Below are 23,917 nucleotides of genomic sequence, written 5' to 3'. Positions count from 1 at the left end.
GGGAAGCCAAGCCAGGTCTAAAGCTCCCCCATCTCTCATTACAGTAACTTGTAAATTGTGCAGAATGGAGCCAAATAGTATGAACTACCCTTCCCCATTATCCCAGTGAATGGCCATACAGGCTTTCAACAAAGAAGTCAAAAGGACCAATACAGCCCCTTTTGTAAGGATTTTGAATGTTTTGTAAGTGTATTGGTCCATGTGGTGTATTTTGTAGCCTTTCTAGTTCCTGGACTTTAGCCTCCCTGCTCCTTGTATGTGTATGCATACTGTAGTCAAACATTAAAGTTCTGACACACACGAGTCCACTGTGCCTTTCTCAGTAGCAGCTAGTGCTGGTGGTGAGGAGGAAAGTGGACCGCCCAGCCTTCCCATTGGGGAACACCAACTTTTGCTGAATGCTAGGTTTTTCCACTACCAAAGCAGCATCTTTAAATAAGGAAGTGATTTCTGTGTAGTGTTTTCCTTTTCCTTTCTAAAAGTTAATTGCACCAGGTTTCTGTGGTTAAATTCAAAATGCCAGTTTAAAAAAATTGACCCTCATGGCGTTTTGATATAATTTTTAAAGAAAAGCAATAGGACTAGGTACATATTTTATATTTATCCCACTTGAATTTACAAGATAAACAAATCTTACGTGGGGGCTTGTATGTCACTGGTATCTTAGGCTGCTAAGGAATTAAAATAATTGCTCAGAGTCCCAGTAACATAGCTTACTAAATCCTCCAACAGTTTTTTTAAAAAAGGGAAAGTGGTTGCTCAAAATAGACCTACCTAGATTTGAACCAGGTCTACTTTCAAACTCCATGTTCTTAAATGCTGGACTACAACAAAGTGTATCACTATCATCACATTTCCGCTTTGGTTCAAACTTGACAACAAAACAGCTACAAACTTGATCAGTGTTCGTAACAGCAGCGATTCACAAGTCTACTGCTCCCAGTCCTCGGCATGTCACTCTTACCTTGGAGTTCAATCCTAGTTTAACAATTTCACTGCTTTTCCTTTTGGCATTAGTACAAAACACAAAGCAGAAGATCCAAATTTTACTTCTCTCCAAGCATCAGTGCCTACCAGCTTAGCATGAAGTTCCCCTTCGGGGTACTCCTTCAGGCAGAAGGGCGCCTGCTAACATGTCAGCTCCAACAGCCGGTGTAGAATCATCTTCTGACCGTAACGCACCTGTAAGGCTTGCTGTTCCCTCCAGCTAAGTGCCGCATAGACCTCCCTGTTGCTGAGTAAATCTTGCTCAGTTTTTAAGTCTGTGGCATAGGTTTGCAGGGTCAACAAAACACTGTCCCGAAGAAGCTGTCTCCATGATGCTTTGAGTTTGGGGATATCTGTGATTGTCAGGCTGTCGTCTTCGCTTTTATCATCTTCCCATCCATTCTGGTCTTTAAATTCTCTGAACTCCTCAGCAGGCATGCACAGTACCTAGAAGCAACCAAGGGGCCCTTTAAAGTAGGATGTAATGCTTGCATGTTTCTGAAACTGAGAGAAGCTGGCCTATCTTGGCAGCATTAAGTAGACTCTGTCCAGGCCACCTTTCATCTAGCTCTAAATACTCATTTTGAGCATTTACCTTGAGTGTAGTGGCCAGTTCCTCTTCAGTCAGTACCTCTTCACGCCCAATCACGAAGGCTCCCTCTTCCCCTACCATCTCCAATTTGCATAAGAAATCCCAGCGTTCATACAGTAGGAGCCTTTCAGCTTCAACTTTTGTTCCTATAGATAGAAAAGTACCAGTGTGAAAGTCCTGGTAAACCCAAAACCTCATTTCTCCTTAGTCCACAAAAGGGGGCAGGGATAGACACGCACACACCAGTGTCTGAGTTAAACCACTCACCCTGTAAGGCGGCTTCACGAACAGTCACCATCTGAATGTCAGCTGTGTCATTCACGTTGGGATACGGTTCAGCAAAACCATACATGTGAATCAGCTGCCAGTTAGCCATTTGCCCATAAGTGTTGAAGATCTCATGGCCTTTAGGAATGGGCTGAATGGCCACCATCCGAAGACAAGTCTGGGGTGGAAGGGTTCAGAAGCTGGGTGGGGGTCAAGCCCTTTCCAGGCCACCCCTAAGAAGATGACTTCGCTCCTAGGAAAGTAAAGTTCCTTCCAACAGGTATAGTTCAGTGATGAGACTGATGCTATATCTACCAACATTCTACTTTTAGTTAAGATCCTGTGCTATAGAATAAAACAAATGAAGCTTATAAAAGTTGAAACTCAGTCCAATGCTTTAGTAGGTGAAACCTGTGCTCAGTCATCTCAAGCACTTCAAAAAGTTGCTAGCTTTAAAAAATGAATTACGGAGGACTTCCTGGTGGTCTTAGTGGTTAAGACTCCAAGCTTCCACTGCAGTGAGGTATGGGTTCCATCCCTGCTTGGGGAACTAAGATCCTATGTGCTGCACAGTGCAGCAAAAAAAAAAAAAAAAAAACCCAGATCAAAGGAAATTCACTGGTGGTTCAGAGGTTAGGACTCAATCCCTGGTTGGGTAACTAAGATACGTGCAGCTCCGCAAATAAAACCAACAAAAAAATCACAACCCAGATCAAAGTAGGAACAGCAAATGGAGACAAGGTTTTAAAAATAACGGCCATTTCCTAATTTTTAACTCCATAAACTTACATCTTTTCTTGCAATTTTCCACTTAGCAAATAGAACAGATACAAACACAGTCCTGGTATCATCTTAAACCCTTTCTTAGGAACATCCCCTCTTCTGAAAAATACTGATGCTATGGCTGTTCCAGATTGTTGTCCACAGGGCCCTGACACAATCTCAGCTCATTGACACTGCACAGAACGGACCTAAAGCACCAAAACAACCATGGCACAGGTTTAGCAGAGGATTAACCCCAACTTTCTTTGAGGGCTTTGTGTTCAAAGAACTTCACTGTAATATGCAAGCAAAGTACATAGCGGAGGAACTAATTTCACCTACTCATTTCTAGCATGAGAACGGAGCCCATTTGGCTCAATTGCCAGGCCAGCATAAAGAAGACATTGGTTTGATTCAAATGCCCAAGCATCAAGGCACATAAACAAGAACTGGGAGGGATCCACTCACTGGAGAGTATTCTAGATTGGCATTGTGATTGGCTAAATGGTTTAGTATGTCTGCAGCAGGCACCATCAAAGGGGAGTTTGGCTCCTTTTCATCCTCCTCTTCCTCCAGTGGTTCCTGAAAGCTGCCACAGAGAGAACTTGGCTAAAGCCCAGTGTTGGGGTGGGGCTCACTGTTCTTTCCCTTCTGATCACTCAACAGAGTTCTTAAAGAGTCCTTTGCAAAGGCTCCGCTCACTGACCTGTAGGCCATCACAAGAGCCACGAGCTGGCGGTAGAGTTCCAGAGATCGGACCCTGGGGCTGAAAAGATCGGGGTGGGCTTCCATAAAGGGCAGCACAATGGAATAATACTCGCTGCGGATGTTGGCCAAATCCTTCTCCACGGCCTCGGGTACGCCTGTGCCCTGCAGCAATCGCCGGCGCTCCTCCTCGGGCCTGCAGTGACACCCCCACCAGGGTTCTTCACCCAACCTACCGAGACTAGCGCTTGGCACCCGTGTCCCAAGGGCAAGCGGTTCGAGCCAGACTACGTACGGTGTTGGCGCTCCCCAGCCCCTCCTACGGCTCTCACCAGAACATGGGGTGCTCCAAGCGGCCCAGCTCGGGCCAGAGCGCAAAGTAGGGGCTCCAGGGCGAGGCCGGGGCCTGCATCTCGTGGAGCAGCGCCAGCAGTAGCGGCACCCAGCCCGACTGGCTCTGCAGCGCGCCTCGCTCTGGGGGAGACACGGAGATTAGAGACCCCGCGGGCCCAACTCGGCGTCTCTCCACCCCTGTCGGCGTGCCCACCTCGTTCCAGCACGCCGCTGATGGAGCAGGTGTGCTGCGACAGGAGCGCGGCCCGCGGCACCGCGAACAGCAGTTCCCCGGGCTGCACGCTCTCCCGGGCCACCATGCCGTAGCCGGCCACCGTGCCCTGCCGGCTCACTGCCACCTGAGCAGAGAGAACGGCCGCTCAGAGCTGGCCCGCGCCCGCTTCCCCGCTGCACCCGCCTCCCCCAGTCCCCCCTCACCTTGGGACTCAGCTCCAGTCCCACCCGCTGGCACCAGCTCAGGAAGCTGGCCACCGGGGCCGGGTCGTCGCCGCTGCCCGCAGGCCCCGCCACCTAAGACAGGCAAGCGCAGTGGCGCGGCCCCGCCCGGGAGAGCTCGCTGGGGGCGGAGAAGACGGCGGCGCGCGCGCGGAGGAAGGTCCGGGGTTGGGGAGGGGACACGGGGAGCGGCGAACGACCCGCGGCAGGGCGCGGAGCGGCGCGCCGCGGGAGAGTGGCGTGGCGCGGAGGAGAGGGGTGCACCCGCGCCGCCCGCCGTGACTTACCCGCCGGCGCTTCGCCTGAGTCGCCATGGTCCGAGGGCAGGGAGCCTCGCGCGTCGGTAGACCCGCACCGGCGCTTCCGGCGTCCGGGGGCCGGACTTTCGAGGGCGGGGCCTATGTCCCCGCCCCGGACCACGTGACGTTCATTTCGCCTTCACGCGGAAGATAAGCGATTTGCACTCAGCACAGAGTCGGACACGACTGAAACGACTTAGCAGTAGCAGCAGCAGCTTTTGGACTGTGGTGCTGGAGAAGACTCTTGAGAGTCTCCTGGACTGCAAGGAGATCCAACCAGTCCATCCTAAAGGAAATCAGTCCTAAATATTCATTGGAAGGACTGATGCTGAAGCTGAAACTCCAATACTTTGGCCACCTGATGTGAAGAACTGACTCATTGGAACAAGACCCTGATGCTAGGAAAGATTGAAGGCGGGAGGAGAAGGGGACGACAGAGGATGCGATGGTTGGATAGCATCACCCACTCAATGGACATGGGTTTGAGTAAGCTCCGGGAGTTGGCTATGGACAGGGAGGCCTGGCGTGCTGCAGTCCATGGGGTCGCCAAGAGATGGACACGACTGGGCGACTGAACTGAACTGAACTGATATCATCCCCGCTGAAAACATCTTTGAGGCCAAGTGTCCGCAGCTGGGTTTAGAAAACGTGCGGTTGGGTGCATGAAGGCGTGTCCTTTTGCCGCCTTGAGCCTGGTGTGAGCCAGGCACAAAGCTTCCCTGCTTAGGTCTGTGACAGCAGAGGTAGAATCTGGTTCTGGATGCATGCGAAGGGAAGGCCTCGCGAGAGGTCGACTGGGAGCGCGAATAGAGCGGTTTGCGCAGTTTCGTGGGGAGTGGGCGGGGCTCCCCAAACTAGAACAGACCCTGTCTTGCTTCTGCAGAGCAGAAGGAGGGGTTTGCTTTTATTTACTTACTTCTTTAATAGCTGACAAACAGCAGGATAGTGAATGAATCAGAAATGGTGGTTAAACACGGGGAAACAGCATGTCGTTAACTTTAAGAAATTAAAGGCAGCGAACATAGAGATTACACATCTGGTTTTTGAAGTCAATTACTGCCACGGTTAGCTCCCACTTTGGTCTCTTATTAGGGCAAATTAAGTTTTCTCAGCTGTGAAACTAGGATAATTAATATCTACCTTGTGGAATGTGACAAGATCTGGAAATACAGAAACGGATGGAAATGCCTGTTCAACCCCACCTAAAACCCAGGAAGCAGCAGCCTCACCAGCTTATTCTTTCTCTTTCAAAGCTTCTCACGATGGGTATAATATCACCATACTCAAATTCTTCTTATTACTTTATTAGTTTTTCAGCACAGTTAAGTCTTTCTACGTTGACAAGGGGTTTTGTTTTACATTTTGTCATCTCAAGAGTCTCAGGACATCAGCCACCAGAATACACAAGAGTAGGCTCTTCACTTTGTACAGAGAGGAAAATAATAAATTCCATTAAAAGTTCACTTTGACCAAAGAAGACACAACCTCCGATGGAAAGCCACACGTGGGGGTACCCAATATACATATATATAATGTATAGATATTTATAGATATCTCATCTGAAAGAACACAGAAAAGAAATCCAAGTTTCACAGCGCTATCTACAGTAAGGGATTAATTCCACCAGCTTTTCAAACAGTCACATTCGATATTCAGAGGAAGCACGTGAGTGAACAGAACTGGGGACAGACTAACACTCCACGGGCTCTAGAGCAGTCTAGAGTAATGGCTTAAGAGTATAGAAGGGGGTGATGTGTGCAGAGGAAATGTGGATGCAGGTGTCTCCTCAGCCCCACAAGCACCCACCCCCCCTCCACAGTCCTGCATTTTTCATTGCTCTCTCCTCTTGTCTTTGCTTATTTGGGGGCTTATGGCAATTGATTTAGGCTTAGAGACAAATGGCTTCTGGTTTCTGGGCCAGGAGATTCTACCTGGTAAGGTGGGTGGATAGGAAGTATATGGCACACTGCTGGGCTTCGGGTGACAGGAAGGGGCTGGGGTGTGGAGAGCCTTGCTCTTCTGCCTGGCCCTTGTTCACTTCAGGAAATGTCACCTCCCACCCCAGGCGCCAGCAAGCCCCAGCCTAGGCCTCCTCCACCTGGCTAGGACAGTGATGTGGGACTACCTTGGACCAGGTTTCTCCACATGAACTTGCTCAGTGGTGCCTATGTGAAACACTGGCATATCTTGTCTAGAACTCTCTCTAGAAACATTTCTAGTGACCTTGGCCACGCTGCTGCTGAGTTGTCCTCCATGGGACCTGGGGGCAAAAAGGGGGGTCTCTGAGGGAACTCTATAGGAACTCTGAGCCGCCACTGTGCAGGCTTCCAAAAGCAGTCACCACGAAGTTCTCAGAAGTACACCCAACACGCAAAGGCTATCCCAGCCTTTAACCTCAGCCCCAGTCAGCTCCCTATGGAGGCAGAGGACCAGGTGAGGTTCTGCCTCAGGGCCTTGGCTCAGCAACCGGCCAGGGCCAGGAGGTGGCCGAGTGTGGAGCTGGAAGGGACAGTCTATAGGGTTCCTGCCCTCGGGTCCTCCGTGTTCTGTCTCCGTGTTCAAAGCAGCCCCCTTCAGCCCCTGCCTGCCTGGCCCTAGGGCACCAGGCCTGCCCGGAGAGCACCCGCAAAACTGCTGTCTGGTAGTAGCGCCCCCTTGTGGCTGCTGTTCAGACGACTGTCATAGGTGCTAAGAAGAAAAACAGACGCGCTAGGTGTTGGGGCTGCAGAGGAAAGGAGCTGTCTCCTGGTTCTCACGCCAGTGCGCGAGCTGGACCCCGTGTTCCTGCTGGCCCAGCACCCACCACCTCAAAATCCCCTCCCCATCTTAAAACCTGCCTGGCCCAGGGGGTCAACCTATGCTTTCTTTGACCCAGGTTGTTATCCTGGATCCTGGTCAGAGGAGGACTCTGAGTCTTTTCTGAGCTAATCCCCTTCCCTCCCTGGAAAGGTGCCCTCACTGTGCCGGGGCCTTGGGGAGTCGGAAGAGAGGGACTGAGTCAGCCAAGTTAAGGAGGTGCGTGAGGGGAATGGGGTGGGGAGGAGTGAGCCCCTCAAACCATCTGGAGACTGTTCCGCTGCAGCATCTAGACGGATCCCCTCTTCTTTTTAAACAAAAGAGAAGTAACCCCATTTCCTCCCCCTTTGCCCTCACAAAAATAAACTAAAGGGGAAATGAGCCGCGAGAGGGTGGCCGGGGGACGTCGATGCGGGTGGAGGGGGACGAGTGGGCGTCTTCGCGGGACCCGGGGCTTCAACAGGACACCTCCATGGTGTGGTTGACCTGACCCAGCCCCTCGCTGCTCTCCGAGTGGGTGCAGGCCTGCGGGCGGCCGCCATCCACCGAGCTGGCGCTGGTGAGGGACGCGGTGCGCGAGCGGGCAAGACGAGTCATGCTGGCCGAGGGCACTGCAGACAGAGAGGGCACCGCGGGTGAGGACCGGCCGGCGGGGCAGGCGCGGGCACGTGGGAGAAGGGAGGAGGATTTACGCAAGCAAAGCGGCCAGCGAGACCCGTTCTTCTGACGGAGGCACGGAGGCCCATTCGCAACCAGGGCTCTACGGTCATGCAACGCCAGCGACAGGGAGTGCGCCCCAAGGGCGGGGCCGCGGGGGCCGGCAGGACCCTCCTCACAAGAGCCCCAGCGGGGCAGCAACCGATGATCAACCACGTGTCCTTGAGCCCGGGAAAGGATGGGACGTTCTTTCCAATTCTGCCTCCCTCAGGAGGACAATGGGGCCGGGCGGGAGGAGATCAGCTTTGTAAAGAAGGGCAAGGTGTGGTAGCCTCAGACGGCCCTGAGTCCATTATTCAGAGTCACACAAGCGAGATAAACTCGCAGGGAGCAAATGCTTCCTTCCTGACCTCCGCCGGCCACCTGTCCAGCTCAGGCGTGGCTTGCCCCTGACCCCAGGGCTGACACCTCTGAGAGGTTCTGGCTCCAATTGCCAGGGCTCTGGAAGCCACAGGGCCCCGGGGAACCTAGAAGCACGACTGGTCTAAAGCCCGGCCACTCCGGAGCCCTAAATGGGACAGGGCCCACGGAAAAGCGGCACAAGAAGTTTCCACGGCAAGATGCGGCTTGGCTGCAGCGCTGCATAGAGGGAGGAGCAGGGGGGCCCGGGGCGACGGCGGCGGGCGGGGGGGATCCATGCATCAGGGGAGGGGCTGCGGGGCTACCTGCTCCACCACTCAGCCTTCGGTCCTTCAAGTACGCAACTAAGAGAAAAGACAGAGCCGGGGGCGGGGTGGGGGAGACACAGAACACGGGTGAAGAGGCGGTCCGGCGAGGCCGGGCCTTGAGATGGGCCGGAGAGGAGAGGCAGGCACAGAGAGGCTGGGGGCAGGGCCGGCGCCTCAGGGAGCCCCCTCCCGCCCCCTCCCATTACTGCAGCGGCCCCAGGAGGAGCCACTGATGTCAGTCTGCCCCGAGGAGCCCAGAGAGCAGGGTGGGGCACTCATCCGCCTCCGCTTCTCCAGCCTGGGATACAGTCCTGGGGGCTCTGCCGACAAGGCCCGTGAGGACTAGAACCTGTTCCTGGCACCCTCACTGCTCCACTAGGCTCAGTATCCCCGTGGATAGAGGCCCATCCGTGCGTGCTCAGTCGTGTCCGGTTCTTTGTGATCCTGTGGACTGTAGCCCGCCAGGCTTCCCTGTCCATGGGATTCTCCAGGTAAGAATACTGGAGCGAGTATTCATATCCTCCTCCAGGGGATCTTCCCAACCCAGGGATCAAACCCAGGTCTCCTGCATTGGCAGGTGGATGTTTTTTTCCCACTGAGCTGCCTGGGAAGCCCTGGATAGAGGCCTGTACAATCTCTCAAATCTTCCCAGCTCTTGAGCTGCCTGGTGGTATTCCTCCCGGGGCCCAGAGAACAGGTCCCGGCCCCGACAAGTACTGCTTACCCACCCATCCCAGCCGTGCTCTCCGGGCACCTCCGGGGCTCCGTGTCCTTGCTGGGTCTCACTGTGGGGCTTGGCCTTTCGTTGCCCCACTTGTCCCCAGGCAGGCTGGCAGGGGGGCCCTGTCCCCTGGAGGCTGGGAGGAGTTCGATTCCTGGCTGGACCCCCACCCCTCACCCTCTTTCCCTATAGGCCTGTCCTCCCAAGACACAAGCTCCAGAGACTGAAGTTGAGGGGGAAGAAAACAAATTCAGGGAGAGGAAGTCTGCTTCCAGGAGGAGAGCCAGGCATAAGGGGGAGATGGGAGGAGCTCAGGGAATACACCTGTGTCATCAAAGGGGCGTGTGTGTGCAGAAGGGGCTCAGGAGCAGGGTCTCACCCCTGCACGAGGGGAAGCTGGGGGCCGCAGGGAGCAGGTTCCACCTACCCCACTGCCCCTGTGACCTCGGGGTCTTCAGATCTGCTGCCCCCAGGCTTGGCTGCTTTCAGCTCTCCTCACATCCGGACGGCCTCACGTGCCTTCCCCAGTTCCCAGACTCCAAGCCTACTTCTCTGCTGCCCCCTGCACCATCCAGCACCTTCCCAGCCCTTTTCCGGTGCTGGAGGCCCAGCTGGGGGCATGGTGTGGATGACACCCCTTGGCAGGCCTCCCTGGCAGGATTCAGCTCCAGGCCTGGGTCCCCTAGGACTGGGAGAAGAGCCCCCCACCCCAACAGGCCCAGTCCTGCCATGAGGACAGCGCCCCAAAGCCTTCCTCTCTAAGGGTACAGGAGGGCAGGGCCTGGCCTGGGATCACCGACTTAACCGCCTAGGCGGAGATGCCCTAGAAGTCCCCAGGCACAGCATCCGGCCCTGGGAAAGGACGCATGCTCACAGGCCCACCTGCTGCCTGCTCCCTAGTCACCGGGGTGTGGGGGGGCGGGCGGGGAGTACACTTACTGTAGCCCATGCCTTGCAGGAAGTATTTGAAGGCTTCAGTCAGCTTCCCGGGCTGCAGGACAAGGGACAGGCACAGGGTCTGATTGGCGGCCTGGGATCCGGGGAGGGGGGAGGTTCCGCCCACCCTGGGCCAGGTAAGGGATGGAAGGAGGGCCAAGAGTCTCACCTGTGTGACCTGGGGGAGACCCCCGGAATCTGCCATCTACAGGGAAAAGAGGGGATGAACTGAGCAGGGGCCACCTCCCACCACACCTTGCCTGTCCCCCGCAAACCTGGGCAGGTCCCCTGACCAGACACACCATCCTGCTCCCGCCTTGGCTGGGACCCCTCCCTGCAGCGGGGCCCATGGTGGGGAGGGGGAGGCCTCACCTTCAGGAAGGTCGTGGTGGTTGGATCCAGTTTGGAGTTGCACTCGACCTGGGGACAAGGAGCAGCTTCAGCATGGTGGCACCTGAGGGTATCAGGGGCGCCTCTGGCCCCAGGTGCTAAGGCAGGTTCTCTGCCCAGGGCTGGGGGACAGGGAGGGTGTGCAGGAGGCAGACACAGGCCAGCCAGCACCTCCTTGGGCACCTTTGGAAAGGTCAAGGCCCTGGGGATCTGGAAGCGGCTTCCTGAGGGCCTGAGACCCTCTGTTCCACTCACCACTGCTGGTGGGTTGGGGGCTGGGCCCAGTCCTCACCGGGAGCCAGGGCCACCTCCGCGGGAGAGGCTGGGAAAACCAGGGACCCCAGGAGTCAGGGGTCAAGGTGAGGGGGGGCCGAAGGTCAGCAGGAGACCCTGAAGCCTCTGAAGCTCTGACCCTGCTTGGGTTAAGATGGCAGGCACAGCCCACACCCCCGCTCCTCCGGTCCTCACGCACAAGGAGTGCGTGGTAGTCTGGGTTCACACTGGGCTGGGGGGGGCCTCCCTGGGCATTCCTGAACCCCAGCTTTCTGTGCTAAGGCAGACATGAAACCCCCAGGCTGCCTGCTGTCAGAGTTCCAACAGGAGAGGTGACACATGGTCCCAAATGTAACAGGGGTATGTGCTCCTGTGCTCACAGATTATTTCCTAACCAATGAATCAGATTTTAGAGAAAAGAGAGAGAGTCTCTGGGCATAAAATGGATCAAGACTGCAGAGGGGCTGTGCTGCTGTGGAGTGGGCAGAGGGAATCAGTGGCCTGGTCCTGGCCCCAGGGCCCTCCTGTCTCCAGGCTTCCCTCACCTGAAGGATGGAGTGGCTCCAGGCGGAAGTGCATGGCAAGACAGGGGGAAGTGGGATGAGGAGCCCAGCACCCACTGCCCACCCCGAGGCTTCCTGGGGCTGGGTCAAGGGGTGGCCTTACTGGCCAGGAGCGAGTGACCCCTTTACCGTTGCCTCCCACCCGCACCAGGGCACGATCCTCACTCACCACGCCATCCTCGGCAGGTGCGTTATCCCCGACCACCAGCATCACGGGGCAGCTGCAGGCACAGAGGAAGAGGGCCGTCTGGCCTGGGCACCGGAGCGAGGTGGGGGGCAGTGTGTGCGAGGGCCGGGCGGGCTGGAGGGGGAGGGCCACTCACCGGAGTGTCTTGGCGTTGGGCACTGTCCCAGGCCGGTTAATGTCCAGGTCTCTGCGGCTGCAGGGGGAGGCAGAGGCGGGCATCCCAGGACAGGATCCCGGGGCGGGGTGTTGGAGCGTGTCCCCGAGCCTGACCTGCTGTATTTCAGCCACACCCAGTCCCTCCACATGGCAACATCCCTCCAAGTGCTGGGCTGGTATCCCAGACTCGGGGCTCACGCTCTGGTGTCTCGACTGTGAGACAGAGCCTCACGGATGCCACTGGTGAAATGGGGAGTCAGGGACCTAAGGGCCTTAGGGCCCCCCGCATATGACTTCTTCCCAGACTCCCCAGATCATGCCAGGTGGCCCTCACATTCGGCTGTCATCATGGGCTGTGACCGCCGTTGCCCTGGGAGTCCTGGGCCTTAGAGGGAGGCAGGCTGGGGCTCCTCTCCCACCCCAGTGTATCTCCAGCGCCACGCACACAGCAGGGGCTCAAGAAACATTTGTAGGAAAAAAGAGAAGGAAGGACAGGACAGTGGGCGGTGCTGGCTACTCCCCGGCCGGACCAACCCAAGGGGCTCCACGGAGCCCTTCATCCCCTCTCCTCTCCACTTTGGGCTGGCTGTCAGCCCTGAGGCTCAGGGTGGTGGAGGCAGGGGTGGCGCCCACATCCCCCACTGCTCCTGCCAGCGATGCCAGGGGTGGAGCAGGAGCGGACAAGCCCTGCTCGCCCTCTGCCCCTCCAGGGGTGTGGCCCTGGGCAAGAGGTCACCCCTATCGGAGGCTCGACAGTCTGCGCTCCTGCCAGCCGGCCAGCGACCCGCCTCCTCCCTCGGACGGCTGTATCAGGGTTCCCCCAGCGGTGTGAGCCCTCCCACCCTGGTGCTGCCAGCCGGCCCCGCCGCCCACACCTGTTGTACATGTTCCAGAAGAGCTGCAGGTTGGCCTGATTCACCACGTTCGAGATCTGCTGCCGGTAGCTCTGCACCAACTCTGTGTTGCCCACCAGCTCCTCCTGGGTCCCGGGGGCGGGGCGGGGGGAAGGAGGCGGTGAGCGGCGGGCACGGAGGGGAGCCACAGGCAGGGACGTCAGGGGGCATCGCAGAGCAGCCCTTGCCCCACCCCCAGGGATGGTGGGGAGAGGGAGACAGCCGATGACCTTCAGAGGAGAGGGGACCCCTCCCAGTCCTGGGTGCCGCAGTCTCCTGGCTGACCACAGGGCAGGGGTGCTGCAGCTCCGCTCAGATGCTACATCCACTGCCGCTTCCCGCCAACCCCCGCAAACCCCGCCCCAACCAGGCTCTTCGGGAGGTTCCCAGCCCGGCCACCCCACTCCTGCATGAGGTCGTCCCGCACCCCCTTACCTGGCTGAAGAGGTGGGATAGCACCGTGTCGGGTAAAGTGCTGGTGAGGCCGGAGAGCTGCGGGCCGACGGAGGCTAGTGTGAGTGCCGCCTCGCACGACCCCCGGCCCTGCCCCGGTCCCGGCTCCGCCCCGCCCTCGGCTCCGCCCCCGTCCAGGTGGACCGCGCTCACCTTGGTGGCCGCCCAGTCGATCCAGCCTTTGCCGTTGGGGTCGATGTTCATCAGCACCAGCCCCTCCACCAGGTCGGGGAAGATGAGCTGCCGTGACAGGGAGACAGGGCTTGAGGGGCGGGATGGGGTGCAAGGAGCCCCAATCTTTCCACCTAGAAAACGGACTGCAAAATTCTAACCCTGCCTGTCTCATGGGCGGTGGGGGGTGGTAAGGGTCTGAAGAGGAGGACGTGTTCTGTAAGGGCTTTCAAGGTGCAGTCAATAACCAAGTGCCTTCAGCTGAGAACTTGCGCCCCTTCCAGCCCTGCTCATCCTCCTCTCCACCTCAAACTTTTCACAATCCTTTTATTTGGAATCTATGCCTATATCACAGTTTTTCAGCTTTTAAATATATCTTTGAAGAGGTTCCCTCATAGCTCAGTTGGTAAAGAATCAGCCTGCAATGCAGGAGATGCCAATTTGATTCCTGGGTCGAGAAGATCCCCTGGAGAAGGAAAGGCTACCCACTCCAGTATTCTGGCCTGGAGAATTCCATGGACTGTGTAGCCCATGGAGTCACAAAGAGTCGGACACGACTGAGCGACTTGCACTTGAAGAGGTTACTGTTGCAACACTGAGGACTGAACATCTTCAATAAAATATTGTTTCTTTGCTTTCATAGAAAAAGCTCTAGTGATGTGAAGAAACTTAACTTTCCAAAACCTGTTCTGTGTTAGTATTGTAAAAGAGATTGTAGTTTTCTGTTCGACTGTCTGCCCGTGTTTAGGAGAAAATGGTAGTATATAATACTGTGGTCATGTCAAGGTTGTCTGGGGTGGCAGGGAATGACTGATAGTTAACAAGGTGGTTAAGAACTGCAGTCGAAACTGGAGTTGAAAATTCTTGGTCAGTTTTTTTGTTTTATTCTTTGTTTTGAAAAAATAAATACTTTGAGTCCTAAAAATTAAGGTTTTGTTTTTAGAGATGCAAAGCTTGTGGGTTTCTCCTGCCTGACATGATGTTTCTGAAATGTGACTTTTTTAAACCTTGAAACTTAACATAAGTATAATTTTTGGTTAAGAAATGATTCATGTTTAAGTATTACTCTAATAAGTGAATGAGGAATTAAGATAACCCTTACTTAGTGGCTAGTTAGTTGTATAGCTTGTTGGTTTTGGATAATGGTTTAAGCAACTTACGGAGTATAGTGTTTTAAGGAAATTATGAAAAAATTAACTTTTTTTTTTTAAGCTAATTTCCTTGGAGGAAAGAAAGAAAAAAGGACTTTCCTTAGTGAAGAGGAAGCAGAGAGAGGAGGAGAGGAAGAAAGAACACAGAAAGTTCCTGTGGGGTTGCCCCTGGGGGGGCCAGTCCTGGGATTAGCTGGGGCTGGGGGTGGTGGTGGGCAGACTTACTGCGAACTTGGCCAGCACGTAGGCTCCGGCTCCCACTCCAATGCCAATCACGTACTTGAACCTGACAGAGAGCATGCTGGTCACTCTAGGGGTTTCTTTTCCCGTGATGGCCATCCAGAGCAGACCCAGCCGTAGCCCTGAGCCCTCAGCTCGAAGCTGCTGGCCCTGTGGCGGTGGTGGGCAGCTCCGGGGTGGGGTGGGGGACTGGGCAGGGACTCACCCGAAGTGCTGTACCACACTGGGGAGCATGGCGGCCAGCTGCTCCATGGAGGGGAATTGGTACCTGCAGGTGCAGCGGGAGGTCAGGTCGGGGGCGGCTGAGGGCAGGGGAGCTGGAGAAAGCTGGGGGTGGGCGCTCCCAGTACCTACCCCTGAGGAAACTGTGACGCCCCCACCTGCTGACCCGGGGCGTCCACGTGGCACACCACGAAGTGCTTGGTGATCTCCTGCATGTCCTCAAAATTGAAGAAGGTATTGAAGCACAGCTTGTCTGCAAAGACACAGCTCTCAGCTCTGGCTGAGCCAAGGGACCAGGGGAGTGGGGGGAAGGGAGGAGGAGGATGGGCAGGCCAGTGAGGCCCATGGATGCTGGGAGGGAGGTCGAGGCAGAGGTGATGATCAGCCTCATGGTTCAGCGGGGAACCGAGACCCACGTGGCTGGAGGCATAGAGCTAATCGTAAGTGGGGATCCATGGGGCCTTGTGGGGAAGGAGGGGGCCTCACTGTTCTGGCAGACCCAAGGCAGAGGAGGGCACACTCACGGTTGAGCCCCACGTCATGGTAGGTGAGGATAGCCGGGCGGTTCCCCTTGGGGGAGCCCCGGATCACCACATGCAGAAGGCCGTAAGGCGTCTCGATGTCATGTTCCTGGAGGGGAGAGACCACGCTGGACCCTCTGGGCAGCCCCCCACTCTTGGCTCTTCTGGGAAACGAGGCTGGGGAGCAGCCTGGGGGCTGCTGGGCCTGTGGTGGGACCTTCCCCCCGCCATAGGGTGGGCATCCCCTTCTCATCAGCCCCAGCTGCCCCCAGAGAGGACAGACCAGAGGGCGCATCCCTCCCCACGGGTGTTCATCACAGGGGCAACGTAAACTGGGCTGCTCGTGAAGGTTCCAGTCTCCTCCGCAAACCAGCCCGCGGGGCAGCCCAGCCCGGCTGCACTCAGCCCTCCAGGGTCCAGTGAGGCCCATTTCCCCTCATCTCACTGCAGCCCCTCTGGGTCAGCTCTGCCATCCCCACCAAGTCCCACTCTCATCATGTTCCCCCTGGACTCAGAACCCTGCAAAAGGGCCTCAGCCCACCTAGAATCCACGGTGAAGACCCCACACTGGCCAGCCCAGCTGCCAACCCCCACAGCTGTCCCTGTTTCCACCCCCAGGCTCTTGCCCCTGCCTCTCTGAGATTCCCAAGGCCTCCCGCGGGCAGAGCCGGGCTAGACACCATCCCCTCCCCCAAAGGCCTTCTGCAGCGGCCGCTCTGGGCTCCTCCTGGGTCCACCCCTTGGGCTTGTTGCTCCAGGTCATCAGTGCTTCAGGAAGCAGGAGCTGGGGGCTGCAGGTTCAGGACCCCCTGTGCCCCTTACCGTGTGACTCTGAGTGGGACACACACCTCTCTGCTTCAACCACCTCTTTCTGAGCCATCTCATGGGGATGCAGGGAGAACTAGATGAGCTGATGCCTGGCCCTGGAAAGGGGGCTGCGGTGGGTGGGCGCATCCCTGAGCCCTGCTGGCTGATCGTTCTGGGAATTGGTCCCTCTTGGCCACTCACGGGCAGACTCCCAGAGGGTCTGTCAATGCTGAATAAACAGCCCTGCCCTCCCAGGGAGAGTCCTGGGGACTGCAGGAGATGGGTGGTCCCTCCCGGGGAGTTGGAGGTCAGGCTGAGGTCAAGGAGAATCACCATGTGACTGAGCACCTACTGTGTGCCAGGTGTTATGCGAGACAGAAGGAGTGCTTTTCCCCACCTTTTACATGGAGGATGCTGCTGCTGCTGCTGCTAAGTCGCTTCAGTCGTGTCCGACTCTGTGCGACCCCATAGATGGCAGCCCACCAGGCTACCCCATCCCTGGGATTCTCCAGGCAACAATACTGGAGTGGCTTGCCATTTCCTCCTCCAATTGAAGGACGCTAGGACACTCACATTCAGAGAGAACCAAATTTTCTGCTTCCGACAAGACAGGGGAGCCTTAGGTGACCGGCCTTCTTGGGTCTGGGCTCAGAGGATCACTGCCTGGGCCTGTCTCCAAAAGGGAAGGACTGGTGGTGTCAATCCTGGGGCCCAAGGCCACACCCTGGGAGCCAGGCTTCTGGGGGTCCACCGCAGCCCCTGCACGGCCCAGGCCTGTCCTTCCTCAGCAGCACTTCCTGCCCACTGCCCACTGACCAGGCACTTTTCATGTACTTTCTGTTTACTCCCAGAGGAGGAAACTGAGGCTGGCCAAGGAGCACTGAGTTGCCCAAGGTCAAGCTCAGAGATGGCAGGGTGATCCTTGGGGATGCCTCTCTCAGGCTGCTATTTCTGAGGAAGAGATCCAGCTCCATCCAAGAGACTTCTGAGCAGACCACCTCCCCATAGCTGCCTGTCCCTGCTGGGGGGCCCTGCCGCGTCCCCCCCACCCCGCCCATGCTCTCTTGGCTCTGGAGGGTGGAGGGGGGGGGCGGGGGGGCAGGGAGGAGGGGTGCACGGTGCCATGGAGGGGGCTGGGAGAAGGAGCTCGGTTCTATGAAGGGCAGGGAGCAGGGCAGGAAGGATGCCCAGTGCAATGGAGGATAGGGGCTGGGGCAGGAAAGACCCAGGCTGCTATGGAGGGTGTGATGGGGGCAGGAGAGGTGCAGAGTGCTATGGAGGTGCTACGAGGTGGGGGTGGGGTGGGCAGAAGGAGCTCAGTTCCGTGAAGGGCAAGGAATGTGGGCAGGAAGGACGCATGGTGCTATGGAGGGTGGGGGCTGGGGCAGGAGAGGGCCCCCATGGAACTAGAGCTGCAATGCGCTGCCTGCGGCAGTGGGGTCAGCTCTAGCCCTGCAGAACACAAGTCAGGGCCAAGAAGGGGTCTTCCCAGCTCTCCACCGCCCCTAAGTGTGTGTGTGTGTGTGAGGGGGTGCCTGCCCCCTCCCAGTCTCGCAGTGATCGCCTGGGTCCCCATCCCCGCCCTCACTCACCCCCATCACCCCTGGGCGGCGAGCCTCAGCGCGGCGCTTGCCCCCACTAAGGCTCAGCTCCCAGGGAACGGGAAGGGCTGGGGATGGGCGCGCCGTCGTGGGCGCCGGCCCGGTTGCCCAGTGACCTTGGCTGAACCCTCCGCCGACCTCCCTGCACCCGCTCCGAACCAGAACTTCAGATCCAATTCATCCTGATACAGGCCAGACGTCCCCAAGAGGGGCGTCACAAGGGCCGCAGGCGGACGCGCTCGGAGCCCCCCAACCCCCAGGGCCGAGGGCTCTCATTGGCTCCCGGTGACGTCAGAGCCAGTCCCCGCCTCCAGGTGGGCGCCAGCGCCGGGCACTGCGGCAGTCCGGGAGGGGGCTCTGATGTCCTCTCTGCCTGTCCCGCTCCCCTCATCCGTGACCTTGAGGGCTGGGGCAGGGGGTGGGGGGGGGCCCTCCGACTCCGGCTTCAGGACGCGCATGTGTGGGGCTGGTTGGATTCTTCCCGTCAACCGCATCAATAATTCAGGGGACCGAGTCTGCAGCGGCCGGGAGGCGCTGACGTCGCTGCTTGGGTGCGGGTGCCAGGGGTGGCCCCATGGCTATTGGACCCCGCAGGGCAGGCCGGGGAGTAGAGGGGTGGGTCTTTCCCTGCCTCTCCTTCCTAGAGTTAGAACAGCACGGATCCGGGGCACCTGCTGCCCCAGGGAGGAAGTGTCCTGTTTCCCCACGCTCACCCCGCCCCCGCCCCCGTCCCACTCCGCCCCTCCAGGCCCTTACCCCGCTGGCTCATCGCCCCAGCGTTGCCCTCCTATGCCCAGAAAAGAAAGCACAGAGACCCCCTTCTCAGCTCCTCCCCTGCAGGGACCCCAGCCTGACGGCCCAGTTAACACCACACACAACCCAGACTTCTTTGCTTCTGCCTGCAGTCCCCCCAAACAACCATGACAACCCCCGCAGGGTCAGGAGGTCAGACAGCTGCAGGTACGGACCCCCCAGACGCCGCAGGGAACAGCTTCTGCAGGGTTGAAGGGGTCACAGGCGCCAGGCAGAGCTGGGCACGTGCCAGGCGGAGGGCACAGTCAGTGGAATACACACACGCCCGCACACCCATCCACGCGGACTGACAGACAAGTCACAGCCCTTTTCGATTTCCGCAGAGATTTCAGTCTTCCCCGTCCTCCCCCGCGGACCCACAGCATTTCCTCGCAACCAGGCAGCGGACCAGGGTCACCAGGAAGCCTGGGACCAGCTGATGTTGCCCAGTGCCCCCCAGGGTGCGCCAACTGAAGGCAGAAGCACCGCCGAACAGAGACAGATCATGCCCCCGCCTCCCTGGGGACCTCGCGGCCCCCTGAGCCCTCACTCACCCCATCCCAGCACTCCGGCATCTTGCCGAGGGAGGCCACCCGCCTCGACCAGAAAGGGCAAACAAAGGCCTGAGTCACCCGAGTCCAGAGGGAGGGGGCCGCGCGGGTGGGAGACCAGCGGCTCTATGGTGGGGCCCCAGCTCGCGGGCCACTTATATGGGGAGCGGCCGGGCCTGGACTGGCCCCGCCTCCCTGCGGGGTTTGTGAGCAGCCGCTCGCTCACCCGGAGCCCCTGCTCCCGGATTGGCTTTCAGGAGACAAAACTTGGCTCCGATTGGCTTCCAAGGTCCTCGCTCACGCGGGCTTCTGCTCCTCCCACCCCCAGCGACACATCAGCCGGGATGGTCCCCAGCTCCCGCAACCCACTCACCCCCGCACCGAGGCTCGGAGCCGCAGCTGCACACCGGGTCCCAGGAAGACGGGAGGCGCACACAGGTGCGCCCGGGGGCAGGTACAGATCAGCCTCTCACAGCAGAGCAGGCCAGGCTGCCCTAGGCAGCCCTCGACCCATACCGTGGGAGCAGGGAGAGGCTGAGCGGCTCCCAAGCCCAGCCTCCACATCAGGAAGGCCCGGATCCCTTCACCAGGAGAGGTGTGGGGAGTCACTGCTGCCTGCGGCATCCTGGGCTGTGACCCTACTCCGGGAGGCTGTTCCTCCTCCACCCCCAGGGTCTCCCCTTGGGCAGTCCCCACTCTGCCCACATGTATGCCCAGTGCCTGCCCACTGGGGAAGGGAAATGAGGGTTCTGGGGCCAGGGGGTCTGGAGAGATTTCGGGACCAGGGATGTGGCAGGTATACACCAGCTCTGTCCTCCCGTCACCCTCATCCTGCACCCAGGCCAGAGGACCCCCGGAGAGAGAGGAGGGGGGGGAGTGGGGATGGGGCAGCTTGTCCACGTGGCCACGTCCATCTCCCCATAGCCACACCAAGTCTGGGGCTTGGTTCTCCAGTGTCTGGGGAGCAGGACAGGTGCTGGGGGTTAGGTGGCTCAGGATGTGGGTGAGGAGCTGGCTGGAGACAGGCAGGCAGAGTACTCAGATGAGAAGCGGGAGGCAAAGGAGAACAGAGGAGAGGAAATAGGCCAGGCAGGAGCGCAGAGGAGGGAGCCCAAGGACTGAGAGCCGCAGGAGCCAGAGAGGGGGCGGGGTGCGGGCGCCTGTGCCCCCATTCTGTCGCCTTGGTGAAGGAACCCGCCACTCACCCCAGCTTGTAGGGACAGCCGTGCATGCTGGCCGGCTGCCCTGGGGGAAGGCGGTCACCTCCCCGTCTCTGGGTGCCTGGTGACCTGGTCAGCGCCCACCCTCTATGTAATTCCCAGCCACGTTCTCTGCCTGGGCGGTGGCAGCATCAACAACTTCTCTGCCCCTTTCTGACCTCTCGCCATGTGGGCCTGGTGCAGAGTGCAGGGGCCTGTGCCCTCCCAGGGCAGCCAGGGCCTGGAGCGGGCGGCCCCCAGCCCCTCACGTGCTGCCCACCTTCCCGGTTCCCTGCAGCCACTTCAGCAAAGGAAGGTGCTCTGGTGGTTGAGGCCGTGTGTCATGGCACAGCCTGGTCCAGGGACCTGCCACGGGATCCTCCCGTCTGCTTCCAGAAGACAGGCAGGGTCAGGGACCTCCCACCCCTTCTGCCCCTCCGCGGTCCCCATCCAACCTTATGCCAACCTGAACCTCTGAGTGGCCTTCTCCACCCTTGGGCCTGGGTGACCTCACATACTACCCACTGCAAGCCATGACCCCCCAATTCTGCTCAGCTCAATGGCTTCAAATCCCCAGATTTGAGCTGAAGTCTCAACTTTCCCACCCACTAACTGGGTGACCTTGGACAAGATTTTTTCACTCCTCTGTGCCTTAGTTTCTTCAACCATCAAACAAGAATTGCGCCTTCCTCAACAGAGGTCCTAGGAGGATGATAAAAAGCTACATACATCACTACAGACCCGACCCCAGGCCTGCCCAGGGGAGAAATGGGGTGATCTGTGTGCTTCTCCAAACTGTGGGTCTCTTCCTGGAGGTTATACAGTTGGTGGGGCTGAACAAGGCAGGCCCAAGTCCTGGTACCAAACCCTGCTAGTCTCTGCTGTGTGACCTCTGGCAAGTCAGTCAACTGCTCTGAGCCATCATATCTTAAATGGGAGAACAGCAGAGAAGTTGCTTGCATAAGTAGCTGCAATGATAATACATAATCTTCACAAGCCTATGTATGAGAAAGGATGAAGAATCTGAAGCACAGGGAAGTATATTCTCTAACTCAGTGAGTAAGCACTGTAGCTTAGTGGCATCTCAGCACTCTGGTCTGAGGTCACATTATTACTACCTTTTTTTATTTTTTAAAGTTTTGGCCACACCCCGAGGCACATGGGACCTTAGTTCCCTGACCAGGGATTGAACCCGAGCCCCCTGCACTGGAAGGTGGAATCTTACCCAATGGACCACCAGTGAAGTCCCATGAGGTCACATTATTAAGAGTTGTAAACGCTTAGTGCCTTAGCTCTCCAGCGTGCCAGATTCCCATCTAAATGCTTTGCTATGTTACCTTATTTTGTCCTCTGAACCTTACAAACAAGGAAAATGACGCGCAGAGGGGTCCTGTAACCTGCCCAACATCACACAGCCAGAGGGCCCAGAGCAGGAGCTGCACGGAGGCAGTCTGGCTCTGGTGGCCACGAGTCAGTCAGCCCAGGGATGAGGGCACCGTCATCAAGCCTACAAACACCCGGGGTCTGAGCTGCCTCTACGAATGAGGTAGTGGGCTGTGCTGGTGGTCACGTGGCAGGGTCACAACTTGGACCAGGTCCTTCTGCCTCCCCCACTAGCTGGGCCCCTGAGGCCAGGGACTGAACAGGATAAAAGCCTATCCAGGCCTTGGCCCAGATAAGGACCATCCTGGTGGCTGCTTGACTTAACAAAAAGCAACCTGTGTGGAGTAACCAGAGCAGAGAATAAGGTGCTTTTTAACACATGCTGCCCTTTACCAAGCAAAGATCTTGAGAACCAGGGTCTCACACACATAAGGTGACCTACCCTGGCCTGGGCCCGGTATATGGATGTGGAGGACCCCAGGATTCTGTCACCTTTCACCCCCAATCCACCTCCCAGGGTGTGTGTGTTTGGGGGGCTGGCAGCACCACTGGCATCCGGGGAGTCCCACTCAGGGTCAGGCAGCGGCTCGTTGCTCTGGATTTTATTTCAGCGGTCCCTCCCACGGAAGACGGGCTGTGTCACACTCCGCAGCCCTCACTTGGAGCAGGGAGGACAAAGGGCACTCTGGCTGTCCTAGGCTACCTTGCGGACACATCCGTCCCCTGCCTCTGGCTCCTGGGTCCCCACTCCCCCAGGTCCCATCCTGTCCTCCCCAGCAGCAGAGGCCTTTGTGATCAGAGCTGGAACTCCCGGGAGACGGGAGCATGTGCCTAGGTGCTGCTCTGACGCCTCCGCCGTGTCCTTGAAGGGGCACGTGACCCAGGGTCCAAAGCCTGGCTCAGATCCACATCCTCACATCCTCGCTGCAGAGCCGGGCTCCTGGGGGAGGAGCCTGCAGGCCGCTCCACCTCCCACGTCACCCCTGCGTCCAGACCACGAGGCCGAGGCTGTCACGGGGCTGGGAGACTGACCTAAATTGGATGGTGGCCTGAGGGCTAGCTCCCACCAGCCAGGACGAAGGTCACAGAAAGGTCTGACTTTGGTCAATGGGTTTTAATGGCCAGTGCGGGCCCTGGAACCCCATGAGGCTCCCATTGTGTCTGCTAGCATGCATTCTCTGACACTCGGAAATAAATGGCCACCTTGGGATTCACAGGGGAGAAATGGCGGGCCGAGTGAGCGAAATCAGAAATCATCGCGCGGAGGAATAAACACAAAGACTGATCTCAGTTTTCCCAGGGAATCTGGCATCAAACTGAAGAGGACATGGTTGTCCCGGGCAACTGCTGCCATGGAAACAAGAGCTATTCGGAGCATCAACCTGGCTTTCATAGGAGGAAAGTGCTGATTCAGATGGCAGCATCCTCACTCCCCCAGACCTCCCCTCCTTCCCCTGTCCTGTTCAGGGAGGGAGGGGGCATTTCTCCATGGGGCAGGGGGCCAGGCAAAGCTGCTGTGAGCAGTAGGGGTGGTTCTGAAGGCTGCCAAGCGCCCAGTCCCTGCGGCTTCAGGCTGGGGGCGCTCAGAAGGGCTGTGACCCTCCTCTGAAACAGGCTGGGTCAGGGAGGGGCCAGCCAGCAGTCAGTCCCCCATTTGGAGAAGCTGAGTGGGGACCTACCTTCCAGTCTGTGTCCACAGCCAAGAGGAAGGAGTCAGAGTTCTCCTACAGGAAGGCAAACAGAGAAGGTGGCTGGTTAGGTCCCAGGCTGGCAGGGCAGGGAGGGGTGGCCAGAAGGGGCTCTGCCTTGAGCAGTATCACTTGCTGTTCCCACCTTTTTTTTTTTTTTTTGGCTGAGCCTTGCAGCATGCAGGATCTTAGTTCCTAGGCCAGGGATCGAACCTGCATCCCTTGCAGTAGAGTGTAGAGTCTTAACTGCTGAACCGCCAGGGAAGTCCCTCCCTAGTCTATCTTAACATGAACAAAAGTGACCAGGCACCAGGTATCAAGTCATTAAGTATGTGACAGATGAGGCTACGAGCGGCTACACACATGGATTTTTACCTCCTAGTTTCTTTTTCTTTTTTACCTGTTAATTTAAAATGTGAAGATTTCCACTTTGTAGG

General features: G+C 57.8%; 2 protein-coding genes across 8 annotated transcripts in view; both read right to left on the bottom strand.

Moving 5' to 3' along the window:
- Nucleotides 1-581: 581 nt before the first annotated feature.
- On the bottom strand, nt 582-4,511 carry SETD6 (SET domain containing 6, protein lysine methyltransferase). Of its 2 annotated transcripts, XM_043898631.1 has the most exons (9): nt 4,390-4,511; nt 4,085-4,177; nt 3,861-4,005; nt 3,646-3,787; nt 3,315-3,509; nt 3,077-3,197; nt 1,847-2,024; nt 1,583-1,725; nt 582-1,434 (listed from the first exon to the last, which is right to left on the bottom strand). In XM_043898631.1, exons 1-9 carry the CDS (start codon nt 4,414-4,416, stop codon nt 1,129-1,131), a joined length of 1,350 nt encoding a protein of 449 aa, XP_043754566.1. In that variant the 5' UTR covers nt 4,417-4,511; the 3' UTR covers nt 582-1,128. The 2 variants fall into 2 exon arrangements, with proteins under 2 accessions (XP_043754566.1, XP_043754567.1); XM_043898632.1 differs by lacking the exon at nt 3,077-3,197 and having other exon boundaries at nt 3,646-4,005.
- Nucleotides 4,512-5,689: 1,178 nt separating this feature from the next.
- The window catches only part of NDRG4 (NDRG family member 4), a 42,873-nt gene continuing 24,645 nt past the window's right edge, over nt 5,690-23,917 (bottom strand). For 3 of the 6 annotated variants that reach the window (XM_043898620.1, XM_043898623.1, XM_043898617.1), the window contains exons 3-17: nt 23,472-23,516; nt 15,463-15,568; nt 15,071-15,191; nt 14,922-14,984; nt 14,702-14,762; nt 13,308-13,394; nt 13,137-13,193; nt 12,684-12,787; nt 11,789-11,845; nt 11,635-11,686; nt 10,612-10,659; nt 10,409-10,444; nt 10,243-10,294; nt 8,580-8,618; nt 5,690-7,808 (exon numbers count right to left, since the gene is read on the bottom strand). In XM_043898620.1, the coding sequence (XP_043754555.1) occupies nt 7,654-7,808; nt 8,580-8,618; nt 10,243-10,294; nt 10,409-10,444; nt 10,612-10,659; nt 11,635-11,686; nt 11,789-11,845; nt 12,684-12,787; nt 13,137-13,193; nt 13,308-13,394; nt 14,702-14,762; nt 14,922-14,984; nt 15,071-15,191; nt 15,463-15,568; nt 23,472-23,516 (1,083 nt within the window). In that variant the 3' untranslated portion in view covers nt 5,690-7,653. Of the gene's footprint in view, nt 7,809-8,579; nt 8,619-10,242; nt 10,295-10,408; nt 10,445-10,611; nt 10,660-11,634; nt 11,687-11,788; nt 11,846-12,683; nt 12,788-13,136; nt 13,194-13,307; nt 13,395-14,701; nt 14,763-14,921; nt 14,985-15,070; nt 15,192-15,462; nt 15,569-19,213; nt 19,388-23,471; nt 23,517-23,917 lie in introns of those variants that run through there. The other 3 variants (XM_043898621.1, XM_043898619.1, XM_043898622.1) reach the window with 3 other exon arrangements.

The sequence above is a fragment of the Cervus elaphus genome, chromosome 4 (assembly GCF_910594005.1).
Source record: "Cervus elaphus chromosome 4, mCerEla1.1, whole genome shotgun sequence".
Classification (NCBI taxonomy): Eukaryota; Metazoa; Chordata; class Mammalia; order Artiodactyla; family Cervidae; genus Cervus; species Cervus elaphus.
The sequence above is the reverse complement of the archived record's forward strand: the minus strand, read 5'-3'. Positions and strand labels throughout refer to the sequence as shown.

Excerpts from the sequence above, each read along its gene's own strand:
- SETD6 (XM_043898631.1), bottom strand. The coding sequence starts at position 4,416 with ATGGCGACTCAGGCGAAGCGCCGGCGG. Across the intron at positions 4,178-4,389 it reads CTCAGGCGAAGCGCCGGCGG|GTGGCGGGGCCTGCGGGCAG; the intron begins GTAAGTCACGGC and ends TGCCTGTCTTAG. Across the intron at positions 3,198-3,314 it reads GCTCTTGTGATGGCCTACAG|CTTTCAGGAACCACTGGAGG; the intron begins GTCAGTGAGCGG and ends TCTCTGTGGCAG.